Genomic DNA, 12,864 nt, shown 5'->3' on the forward strand with positions numbered 1-12,864 from the left:
AGAAAATAAGGAAAAACTTATTAAGAAAACATTTATTAAGAAAAAAATGTTTTAAGTAAAAAAAAACAACAACAAAAAATGTACGGACCGAACCCTGGGACAAATGGTTAAAGCAAAGCTATACAGACAAAATCTCACCCAGAAGCATACACATATACACTCACAAAAAAAGGAAAAGGGGAAAAATTAATATATCCTGCTCCCAAAGTCCACCTCCTGAATTTGGGACGATTTGTTGTCTATTCAGGTATTCAACAGATGCAGGCACATCAAGTTGTTTGTGGAGCTTTAATCCGCTGTTTCTGAGGCTCCTGGGAGAAATTTCCTTTTCTCTTCTTTGTTCATACAGCTCCTGCAGTTCAGCTTTGGATTTGGACCCGCCTCTGCGTTTAGGTCGCCTGAGGGCATCTGTTCTTCGCTCAGACAGGACGGGGTTAAAGGAGCAGCTGCTTCGGGGGCTCTGGCTCAGTCAGTCCGGCGGGGAGGGAGGGGTACGGAGGAGGTGGGGTGAGCCTGCAGCGGCAGAGGCCGGTGTGACGTTGCAGCAGCCTGAGGCGCGCCCTGCGTTCTCCCGGGGAAGTTGTCCCTGGATCACGGGAGCCTGGCAGTGGCGGGCTGCACAGGCTCCTGGGAGGGGCGGTGTGGATAGTGACCTGTGCTCACACACAGGCTTCTTGGTGGCGACAGCAGCAGCCTTAGCATCTCATGCCCGTCTCTGGGTTCCGCGCTGACAGCTGCGGCTCGCGCCCATCTCTGGAGCTTGTTTAGGCGGCTCTCTGAATCCCCTCTCCTTGCGCGCTGTGAAACAAAGAGGCAAGAAAAAGTCTCTTGCCTCTTCGGCAGCAGCAGACTTTTTCCTGGACTCCCTCCTGGCTAGCTGTGGTGCACTAATCCCTTCAGGCTGTGTTCACGCCGCCAGCCCCAGTCCTCTCCCTGGGATCCGATTGAAGCCCGAGCCTCAGTTCCCAGCCCCGCCCGCCCCGGCGGGTGAGCAGACAAGCCTCCCTGGCTGGTGAGCGCTGCTCGGCGCCGAGCCTCTGTGCGGGAATCTCTCCGCTTTGCCCTCCGCACCCCTGTGGCTGCGCTCTCCTCCGTGGCTCCAAAGCTTCCCCCCTCTGCCACCCGCAGTCTCTGCCCGCGAAGGGGCTTCCTAGTGTGTGGAAACCTTTCCTCCTTCACAGCTCCCTCCCACTGGTGCAGGTCCCATCCCTATTCTTTTGTCTCTGTTATTTCTTTTTTCTTTTGCCCTACCCAAGTACATGGGGAGTTTCTTGCCTTTTGGGAGGTCTGATGTCTTCTGCCAGCGTTCAGTGGGTGTTCTGTAGGAGCAGTTCCACTTGTAGATGTATTTCTAATGTATCTGTGGGAAGGAAGGTGATCTCCGCGTCTTACTCTTCCGCCATCTTGCCCTGCGACTTCTTTGATTCTTTTAGAATCCAGTCATATAGACATGAATAAATCATGAACCCGAAGACATTCTTCTCAATTATTTTCATTAAATAATAACTTTTCTTTAAAGTTGTCTTAGTTTTGTTTACCTATATGCTTGATTGTTTTCTCTCTAGACTTTCGCTCTGTATTTCCTATGGTCTATTGATGTTTTTGGAACTTTTTTAAAACAGAATAGGTTGGATTTTTTTCTCATTATAATACTAATAGCTTCTTACTATAGAAAATTTGGAAACTACAGAGAAATGAAAGAGAACAAAATCATCCATGTGATCATCAATAAAAATTTTTTTAATGGTTTGATATTTTATGCATAATTACATACATAGGCTCATATAAAGAAATTTATATCTTACTTTTGAACTTAATGTCACACCATAAGCATCTTTCCATGTTATTAGAAACCCTGGTAAACATTATTTTAAATTGGCTGCATAATATACAGTGTAGCGTATACACCAGATTAAATGTATATATACATTTAACATAAAAATGTATATATTAAATGTATATACACATATATATATTGATATTTCTCTATTATTGGACATTTAAGCTAGTTCTTTTTTTCAGAAGTAAATTCTACTGCAGTAGATATTTCTGTACAAACCATTGTTTTCTTTTTGCTCATTCACTCAGCATCAATTCTTAGAAGAAGGATTAGAGGGCTAAAGAGTCTGAGCTGTTTCTTAAGACCATGGGGTTTTGGGTGAGCAATGTAGTAAATCCTCATGGTTGCTTCCTGGGGAAGCTGGGACCACTGGGAGAGAGTATGTGAAGGAATTCTGCCTCCATTCTGTGTGGGGCTCTCTGCCCACTCAGAATAAGTGATTGTGGAAGAGCTGGAGTGTTTGGCACCTCCTGGTATTCCTCCTTTGCCCCAGTCACATCACAGGCCACCATCTCCTACAGTGCCATGCATACTCTTCCAGATACTGTTGAATGCACTGCCAAGATTACATTGTCCACCCACCTTTTGCAGCCAGACTGGACACTGGAGCAGCCTTAAAGCTACTTTCTAGTACTGTAGGAATCCAGCTGCCCAGATCCCTGTAATAAGCATGCTGCTCCTGATATTAATTCCTTGCTATTTCCTGGCCCTTTATGGGCATGGTGAACTTATTCATCTCTCTTCATCTGCCCCTGACAGGGATGGCTTTGTTTATACCCATGGGGTGCATAATTGTGAATAACCATCATTAGGCAAGGTCTTGGTGATTAACTCTTCAAAATAATTAAACCCCTTAATGGGATGGAACCTGGACTAATGAATGGACTGGCAGCCTGCAGGCCTACATAGCAGATACTCTCTGCTGGTATCAAGCGAGTAATCCTTATTGCTGCTACCCCAAAAGTGGATATTCTCAATTAAGTTACTGGGTCTGTGGCACTGTGTGAGTTCCGAAGCTGTGATTGATCCATGACCACAGGACATTTGTAAACTGATGTAATGGCCAACATCTTCTGGCTTCAGATAAGGAATTCCATATTCCATCGGCATGTTCTGAAAGCAGCTGGGGACTCTGGCCACCATCCCCAACTCTTCTCTTTTCCTCAGCCCAAGCCTAAGCATCCAGTTCATCACTATACTGTCTCATAAATACCTGAGGTCCTTCCGTTTTTTTATTTTCTTTTTGATTGCCATTGACACTAGCTCAGATCACATCATCTCTCACCAAACCACACACCAACCTTCTGATTTCTCTTTCAGCCTGCAGCCTTGCCCTGTACCAGTCCTTCTCCAATTTGTAGTCAATAGTTTTCTTTCAGAACAAAAATTTGATTATGCCCTTCCCTATGTAAAATCCTTCAGAGGTCCACACTGTTTTCCAGATGAGGTGTAGACTGTTTGTGCAGGCTTACAAGACCCTTCATGATGTGCTCCTACTTATGTCTCTGCCACAGATCTCCACCTGAATATTCTTTCTTTCCTCCCCTTTTTGGGGGAACGTTCCCTGAGTGCCTTGGACTGGGTTATTAGTGCCCTTGCTGTATTTCCCCTAGGCCTGTACCTCCTTTACCTACCATCTGACACATTGGGCTGTATTTGCTTATTTACCATTTATCTCCAACACTTATTAAAGTCCCTGGCACATAGCAGGCATCCAGCAAATGTGTTGAATAAATTTGCTCAAAAGACACTTTTCCTTGTCCTGGGGGTATTTGAGAGTAAAAGTTGACACTGACAAATATATAAGTAAGTAATATATTTATGTTTATACCCTTGGCAAACTTTGTGTATTTCAGTAAATATAATAAGTAAATAAGAAAATTTTAGTATGTGTTCTAAACTGAAGAAAACTTTTTTCAGTAAGTATAGTAACAAAAAATTTCAGTAAATATAGTAAATAAATAAGAGGTCAATCTTACAGATAATAGAACTGACTGGTTAAATAAATTAACTAACAAGTTGAGTCAAGAGGGGTTGATGCATGTGTGGTTTTGTCTGTTAAGTCACAAATTTAAAAAAAGTCAAGGCAAGTATATTGCTTTAAAAGGACACTGTATCTTAAAATAAATGCTAAATCTTGTTTTCTCATGTCTGTATCATCAAATGTTTAATCAGTCCTTATGTCCCTTTTTACTCTGATTTAAACTTTTTATCCTGTGTGTGTGTGTGTGTGTGTGTGTGTGTATCATGATAGCATACCTAAGATATATAATCATAAGTACACACGCATATTTTGGTGCCTTTGTTTCTTTGGGGTGGGCCTCTAGATGTGAGATTCCTGTGTGGAAGGAAGCAGTATGTTAGAGTACTCTTTCCCCAAATCGTTGACAAGAGTAAATGCTGCCACTCATAAATTATTTCTTGTCTCTTTGAGTGCAAAGAGAGATCTCTATATTGCTTTGTGTCGTGCTTCTCTCGTCAACATGACGCATCTCTTTATGTCTGCTAGCCGTGTAGGCTTGCTCTTCTTAGGCTTGTCTAATCTCATACTTTGCCCACATTTGGTTGGGCTACTGGCCTTTTCTTACTAATTTTTAATTTATTTTTGTAGGGTACAGCTGTTAACTCTTTGTTTCTCATTTGCATAACACATATTTATTCCAGATTTTTACTGTTTTTCATTAACTTTGTGGTATCTTTTGCTCTCTCTCTATTTTTTACTTTTATAGTTCTATATATCTTTTATTACTTCTATATATCTGGCTTGTTTATTAGTTTTCTGTGGCCAGTGCAACAGATTACCACACACTGTGGCTTAAAATAACAGAAGTTTATTCTCTTGCAGTTCTGGAGACCAGAAGTCTGAAATTCGTTTTACTGGGCCAAAGCCAAGGTGTCAGCAGAGGGGTGCTCCCTCCAGGGGGAAGCCACCATGTTCTAGGGGCAAATACACTCCTTACCCCTTCCAGCTTCCGGTAGCTGCTGGCATCCCTTGGCCTGCTGCTATGTCACCCCAGTCCTCAAGGCCAGGATCTTCAAATCTGCCTGCTCCATCTTCACACTCCCTCCTCCTCTGGGTGTGTCAGAGTCCCTTCTGCCTATCTCTACTATGATTGCCTTTAGGGCTCACTCAAATAATCCAGGATAATCTCCTCATCTCAAAATCTTTAATTTAATCACATCTGCAAAGATTCTATTTCCTTGACAGTTTCCAGATTAGGACCTGACATCTTTGGAGGCCATTATTCAGCCTCCTACAGCGTGATTAAGGTTTTCACCACTCCAAGACTGTAGATGTAGTTGCCCAGATTTTCTTGAAAGTGTTGGTGTATCCTTATTCTTCCCGAGAATATATTTTTCTATGTAGCATAATATAGGGGTATCTTCCACTTGTGCCAGATTAAACCACTTCACCTCTTTCAGACTGAATTAAAATAGCGTGTTTTAAATAAAAATCATGTGTAGTACTATTTCTGGATTCTCTGTAAGTCCCCTTGTCTGTTTATCCATTCCTACACCACTACCATATTAATATGATTATTGTGACTCTGGTTCATTTTTAATAATACTGAAGACATTTATAGTTAAAAATTTCTCTCTGACACCAAATATTTCTTCATGTCATGGTTTTGCTATGAAGAGCTCAACTGTTCATAGTTTCCTAGAGAATAGAAAAATTCACATTTCTTTTCTCTTTTGATGTAAGGATAATCTAAGAGTGAGTTTTAAAATGTTCAAGTAGTTAAGATTTGTTTTATGAGTTATGGAGTGTCTCTCATTTTGTTACGTTATGAGCAGAGAATGAAGCCTGTAGAATATTTCATTTTAACCATTGTTCAAGTTTTCTTAATGGCAGTTACAGGAAGGTTTGTTTTATAAATGTTCCACAGACAAATATTGTTTTGAGGGGCTTGATATATAAAATGAAAAATATATAAATGTACACATAATCAAGTTTATTGATTGTATTATTTAATTTTCATATATCCTCATTTATTTTCTATTAGATCTACCCAGGCTTGAAAGACATATTTTAAAGTGGTAGTGTTTTAATTGCCTTTTTATTACCTTTTGCTTTATGTATTTAGCCACTATGCTGTTTGGTAAATACCAGTTTATAACTGTCAGTTCCATTATTATGGCCTTTTTCCCATCTAGTCCTTTTAAGCCCTCCTCAGCTCTTATTCTAATTTTTACTGAGATCCTTTATCCAATTTGTTGTAGATCAGTGTTTCTCAACCTTCTTTTCATTATCACCTTACTTGGGAAATTTTTAGACATTTTTTCCTAATCCTGCCCCCACCATGAAATTTTAATACCACAGATATATTGCATATTTACTGTATGTATATCTATGTTTTATTAATAAAAAAGAGTAACTTTCATCTACACACACATCTCTACATTCACACCAGAAAGAATCAATTTTCAGTCCCTTTAGGGTAATAGCACTGGGAATGCATGTAATAGATTCTTAGTAGGCCTTCCCCTATAAAGTGTCCTAGCAAGTACATCAAACACATATTTGTATCACATTGCTAACCAATTATTTCTTCTTTCCTTCATCCTCCTTGATGGCTTTTAGTGTTATTTACTGTTTGGTTAGAGCCCTTCATTGAATATGTTCCTCATATGGGTTATGTAGGTAATACAGTCTCTAAACCTGTATATATCTGCAAATATTTTTTTCTTTCCCGCTGGCAGGTAAAATCCTTGACTGGGTAAAGCACTCCTGGGCTTCACTCTTTTTCTTCCACGGTCTGTCACCACCAAGTGCTGGTTTAGTGTTGCCGATGGTTAGCTCCACGCCAGTCTGATCCATTTTCCTTGATAGGTACCTTTTTGTTTTGTTCTGTTTTGGGCCGGGAGTTTGTAAGAATTCCTCTCTCTCCTTGGTGTTGATTAATTCTACAGAATGTGCCTGGACGTGACTTTCCACATTACATTTGCCTCCATCTTCAGTTATCTTTTCAACATGTAAGTCTATGTCTTTCCTCAAGGTGGACACTTTTTTCTTCTGTTATTTGCAAACGTATTCTTTTTGTCTCTTTTTCTCTCCTAATACACCTATTAGCCACATGTTATATATCTTCAATTTATCGATCACTCTTTTCTCCCCTCGTCACCCTTATGCTTTTGTGTATGTGTGTGTGCATGCATGTTTGTGCTTTGAGATATTTCTTCCATTTGGTCTTTGGGCCACTAATTTGGGCCTCAACAGTGTTCTTTAATTACTCTTCTAATTTAGCTCTAAAATCATAGAGTTTTAGTCCAGCCAGAGGACTTTTTTTTTTTTTTTTAGTCCAATCAGAGGACTATCTTCTGATTTCTCTTTGGTATTTTTGTTTTTCCCCTTCACATTTTATTGTGGCATTTCATCCTGCCTAGGAGTTGTTTTGGGTCAACAGAAATAGGCAGTATTTATAACCCCTACTCTCTTGGGTTAAGCAGCCTCTTCAGAGTCACAAAGGGGCTGAGCTGGATCTCTATCCTTGGGGTACAGCTCTCTGTCCAGGATTGTGCTGTCTATCATAAGGTTTTTGCAGACATCGGAAAAAAATGGCTTAAAGTAGGTCAATGTGCCTGAGCCACTAGCTAACTTCAAGATGATTTATTTAAGTTTAAAATGTTGGCTAATGTTTCTCACCAGAAAGAGTAAGTCTTTAAACTGCTGATGTTTAAAAACCAAGGGGCTTTTGTTATTCCTTTATGAAAACATGATGAGTAAATTTAACTCAGAAAGCAGTGGGCCTTACTGCAGGTCTCAGCATAGAATAAGTGTTTCATACCTTTGAAGTAATTACATTTTGAATGTCCTAGCAAAAATGGGTGGACTGGGAGGTAAGACACTGAAAACAGGGGAAATTTAATAGAAGTTCTGCCTCAAGCCCAAGTACAGAAATTCTACCCCAGCACAAGTTCATTACAGTCAGCACTAAAATTAAAAATTTTAAGACTCCTTGGTGTAAGTAATCAGCACATATTGAAGTAAAAATAAGCTTTATTTAATGATGGTCTGCTACTATCTGTAGCTTTTGGAGTTTCTATTTTCATTCACGTTTGAGAGTTCTGGTCTTCATTTTAAATCTCACAAAAATAACACAGTGAGAATAAATTTAAGGCTCAGAGCCAGAAGTACAGATAGGTTAGAAGAGCTCTTATGTTTCATTTGTGGTAAATTTATTGTTAACTAAGAGCAAAAAAAAAGCATTTGTTAAAAATACTGGCTCAGACTTCCCTGGCGGTCCAGTGGTTAAGACTTTGCCTTCCAATGCAGGGGGGTATGGGTTTGATCCCTGGTCGGGGAGCTAAGATTCCACATGCCTCGCGGCCAAAAAAGCAAAACATAAAACAGAAGCAATATTGTAACAAATTCAATAAAGACTTTAAAAATGGTCCACATCAAAAAAAAAAAAAAAAAAGTCTTTAAAAATACTGGCTCACTAACCATGGGGACTTACATAGCACACAGAGTACCTATGCCCTTTCCCTTTGTGAAAGTAAAAAATACAAACAATTTATGTGACTGTGAGATGACCATGAGTCTGGGCTCTAGAAATCTGGGCTATGCAGGCATCACCAAGCCTTCAAGGGTGTGTGACAATAGTATAGTGCACAACTCGGCAGAGTGACAAAGCTCACAGGGAGGAGGTTGTGTTGGTGGCAGCTCTGCAGGAAAATCCACAAAGCCCCACCAAGTGCATCTTCCCTCACATCCAGTGTCTGAGCCTCTCACTGCCAAACCCTCATTTCTCCATAGTAAATTTGAAATTTACATAGACCCTGAAATCAGCAAATCAGCATCTGTTTTTTCCTTATCCTTCTTCCTCTATCTCTTCATATCTCTCTTTCTCTCTCCCTCCCTCTTTCCTCTCACCTCTTTATTAAAAAACCAATTTACAACTGCCTGATGCACTCATTCAACATACCTCATAGGAATACCTGCTTTGTGGGGAGGCTGCCTCCACGTTTTGCATGCAAAGTAATTTGGTCACTTTTGGTGAGTTCTACTTTGGGCAACCTTTATCAGCACACTTAGTTAGACAAAAAGGAAGCCTCCATGCCTGACATGGGGTGCAACTCCTCTTTTCTCTAACTTCCAGGGATTATGGAGCTTAGGCTATACTGCACCAGCTCTAGGCAGGAGCATGGCTGGATTATGCCAGACACTCCTCCCTGCTGTCAGCTGTCACCCTAGCACTGGCATACCAGCTCCCTCCTCCTTAATATTCCAAAGCTTTAGGGTTTTGATCTTTGGCTTCTTTCTTTTCTAAGGCTGAATTGCAGGAATCACTGCTCTACATCTACATTTCATCCATTTTCTCTTTTCAGTCTTCAAATTCTTTCTACATGATCATTATCAATAATCTATTCTTATCAAAGTAAGATAAGACTCTGCCACTTGGGGGCCATTAATACCAAAGCCTTATTGCCTGTTTAGCCTCCGAAGGCATTTGAGTTTGTGGCTGAATAACAAAAATCTGAAGAACCAATAAAAGAAGACCAGTTCCCTCTTACGATAAGGAGGAGTCTATGAAAACACACAAGAGAAAATAAACAGGATAATGTTGCAATCCACTCACCTAAGATGATATAATAGCTATGGACCTACCACTATGCAGAGTCTCCCTGAGATTAAAAAAAAATTTTACTATAAAAATTATGTTTGTGCAAATCTTATAAGGAAAGCCTTTACTTTTTATTTTTTTCATTTATTTTTAGGCTGGGCTAATAATTATAGATTTCTAGGCAGACCATAAGTTGAATTAAATAAAATACATTTTAAACAAGAAGGTGAATTTAGGCAAATTCCTGATAAGTAGTCATGATTCCCCCTATAATGGCTAACACTTAAAGGATACTTACCTACTACTATCTCTTAATCCTCACAAAAACCTTTTAAAGTAAATACTAATATTATCTATCTTTTACTGAAGAAGAAACTGGAAATTAATGAGATTAAGAAACGGAGTTTATAAATTGGAAAACCAGCTGGAATCCAGGTCTTTCTGGGTCCAATCACAACTGTTTAATATTCTCTGCCTCTTCATGTGTAGATAATTTGAGTTCATGAAAAAGTAAAAGAAGGGTAGATTTGCATCGTAGCATTGAAATGACTATTGCAATAATTGTTGAATTGCACAATACTCAAAAAAACAGTGTAATCTGTGTTCCTACTACTACTCTATTTCCATAAACTCTTTTGAATTTATGAAGTGCTGCCAAGGGCTGAAGTCCTTGCCTTTTAAAATTTGAATGAATAGTTTTAATTTTCAATGTTTATTTATTCCTATTTAAAATAGCATACTTTTAGGTTTTCTGACTTTGGTTCTGAATATTTTTTCTAGGGTCAACGTCTTTTCGAAAAGTTGCTCCAACTGACTTCTCAAAATGTTGAAATCAAGCTAGTGAGTGATGTAACAGCTGATTCAAAGGTATTAGAAGCCTTGAAATCAAAGGGTAAGGCCAAGGTTGACATGGTACTCTACCTCTGGGTGTTCTGTTCTGGTACCTTTAATTCTACATAGAGCAGTACATGATGTCTTTATAATCAACACACTTGACTTAGTGCACTTCTTATTTCTCCTTTGAAAAACAGCTTGATTAAAGCCTTTAAATGAGAGAACTAATTAGTCAATTCTACTGGGATTTTTAAAATAGTGTTGTTGCATATTAGCTTATGCAAAATAATCTACTAGCCATTAGATGATAATTAACTGGAAAGAAGAATCTTTCCCTCTCTGAACACTTCAGTGATGTGATTAGAGAGAAGAGCCGATTCTTATCAGAACAAACATTGGATTTCTGGTTTTCTCTTGACCATCAAATGAAGTTCTCCTCATGCTACATATATTCTTTGAAATAATACAGTCAGATGTAGGAGTCTATGAAATACTGCCTAATTCACAACTTTTAAGACAATTCCACAGGAGATCATCATTTGTACAGCCACTTTGCAATTTGCCTCACAATCCCTGAACACTGAGGATAATTATAAAATAAATTTCTTAATTTTGCTGTATCTTTACTAACTGAACTCTCACAAAGAGTTTTTACTGATTTATAAAAAAAATTTTACCCTGAATTTACTATCCAAACTGTAAGCCTATGAAAGAAATTGGCAGGTGTGAGCCAGTGAAAATGTTCAAGATGCTGGGCGTCCCCAGGAGAGGACAAGGTGTTGGCCCCAGTGAGTGTCAGTATTTCACCTGATGATACTACATCTCACATGTGTGCTGTTTAAACATATTGGGCATTTTTGCTTGTCATCTTCCCTACATCAGTAAGTGAAAATAAAATATTTTCTAAAAAATGGGACAGACTATGAGGCAAGTAAGTGAGCCCAAGTGGCCTTTCCTTCTGCAGAAGAAAAATTGGAAGTCATAAAGCCTATGAAAAGAAAAGAAAATAACATAGAGAAGACAAAAGCTTGGCCAGGCATATGGGCTTACCACCATGCACGTTCTATTTTCTATGCATGGGAAAATAAAGAAAACTTATATGAGTTATTGCTAGGTCTGAAAGCTTCACCATGCTACTTGAGCACAGCACAATATACTTGAAAAACTAGAAAATACCTAGTTCAGTGGATTGACACATACAACCGACATGGATTAGAAATGTATGAATACTTAAACTATTTAAAAAATATGAAATTGGGTTCCCACTGTAAATTGAATTTCTATCTGAAAATTTGTTATCTGACACATATTTAAGAGTGGATTACTTTAGGCTAACTCTGAGTGCCTGTATTTGCAGATGATTTTTCTCATGGAAGCTACTTGCACGTCCTTGGGGTTTGATTAACCCAGAAGGGTAAAAAGCAGATGAGTTAGGAAGAGAGGGATATAGCTTGAGACTTCAGTTGCTTCTTGACTGTACATCCACAATTATGTTCCTTGCCGTAGCCATTCTAAATCTTATAAACTCAACCAAAAGTTAAAACTAGGCAGTACTGGGGGTATGACAGCCTTTTTTAGTTGCTGCTGACTATTTGGCTACTTTAGACAGGGAATAGCAATTAATGAATTTATAGATAAAGCCCTTGCTTACATTTCTATTGTGATCTATGAATTAAAGTTTCATCATAGTCATTGCTTCTCACACAAAAGAAGTGTTTGAATTTCACAAGTATATGCATATGTCACTACAGCTTAGGCTCTGTTAATGTCTAACAGGAGTTCTTATCAAAATAAGAAAATGTTTTTCTTCACAATGGGAGAACAATAAACAGGACCTAAGGTTCTCACAGCTATTCCCTACGTACCTAGAGTGAGCCTATCTGGCTTTTATTAATGCACATAGGTGTAATATATATGCATCTTTAAAATGCAGTTTTTGTATTTCTCTACTCTCACCCTGTGGCAGAGACATAGTATATAATAACAGTGCATTTAAGAAATATTGATATTTTTATGAAACCGTTTTAAATCTGTGTTGGAATACTTTGCTTTGGGATTATCTTTAAATTTTTTTAGGGAGAGTTCCTAGTCTTTTGGTAAAGTTCCAGGAAGGTTTGTCCAGAAATAGTCCACAAAAGACAGATAAGTGTGAGACTAGCCATGAGCAACTTCAGCTGTGAAGGAGTTACTGAGTTTAGAAGTTAATCCAATTTATTGTGAAAAAGAACAAGAGTGAGGCTTCCCCAGGAAATGGTAAAGATTTAGTGCAGACATTGGCCCAGCGAAGGCGCAGTGGGCTGGAGATGTGAGGTGGCCCAAGGCCACAGAGCCCTCCGTGGGTGGGGTGAGATTGCAGGTTATTCACTGTGCCTCCTGCTCCCCACTCCTTGACTCAGAAGTCAGAAGATAATCCTCCAAGATCTCACCCTGTGGCTGGAAGGTGGGGTGCTTTTGAAACCCAACCTCCTTGAAGTCCTTAAACACCGGCAGGGATTTCATTCTAGACAAGTCTCCCTGTAAATTCAGTGTTGCACTGATCAGTTTTCCTAATTTCACTTGCTCACCATCTCCACTTGTATCCCCCAATAGCATCTCATAGGCAGCGTGTTAACCTGCATACTC

At 39.2% G+C, this 12,864-nt stretch overlaps 1 protein-coding gene across 7 annotated transcripts in view; it reads left to right on the forward strand.

The window, feature by feature from the left end:
• The window catches only part of PLD5 (phospholipase D family member 5), a 463,257-nt gene that overhangs the window by 277,162 nt on the left and 173,231 nt on the right, over positions 1–12,864 (forward strand). For 4 of the 7 annotated variants that reach the window (XM_082470424.1, XM_082470427.1, XM_082470428.1 and 1 more), the window contains exon 4: positions 10,189–10,300. In XM_082470424.1, the coding sequence (XP_082326550.1) occupies positions 10,189–10,300 (112 nt within the window). Of the gene's footprint in view, positions 1–1,028; positions 10,301–12,864 lie in introns of those variants that run through there. The other 3 variants (XM_082470429.1, XM_082470425.1, XM_082470430.1) reach the window with 3 other exon arrangements.

Source organism: Balaenoptera physalus (genome assembly GCF_965194825.1).
Source record: "Balaenoptera physalus genome assembly, chromosome: 1".
In the NCBI taxonomy this organism is placed as follows: domain Eukaryota; kingdom Metazoa; phylum Chordata; class Mammalia; order Artiodactyla; family Balaenopteridae; genus Balaenoptera; species Balaenoptera physalus.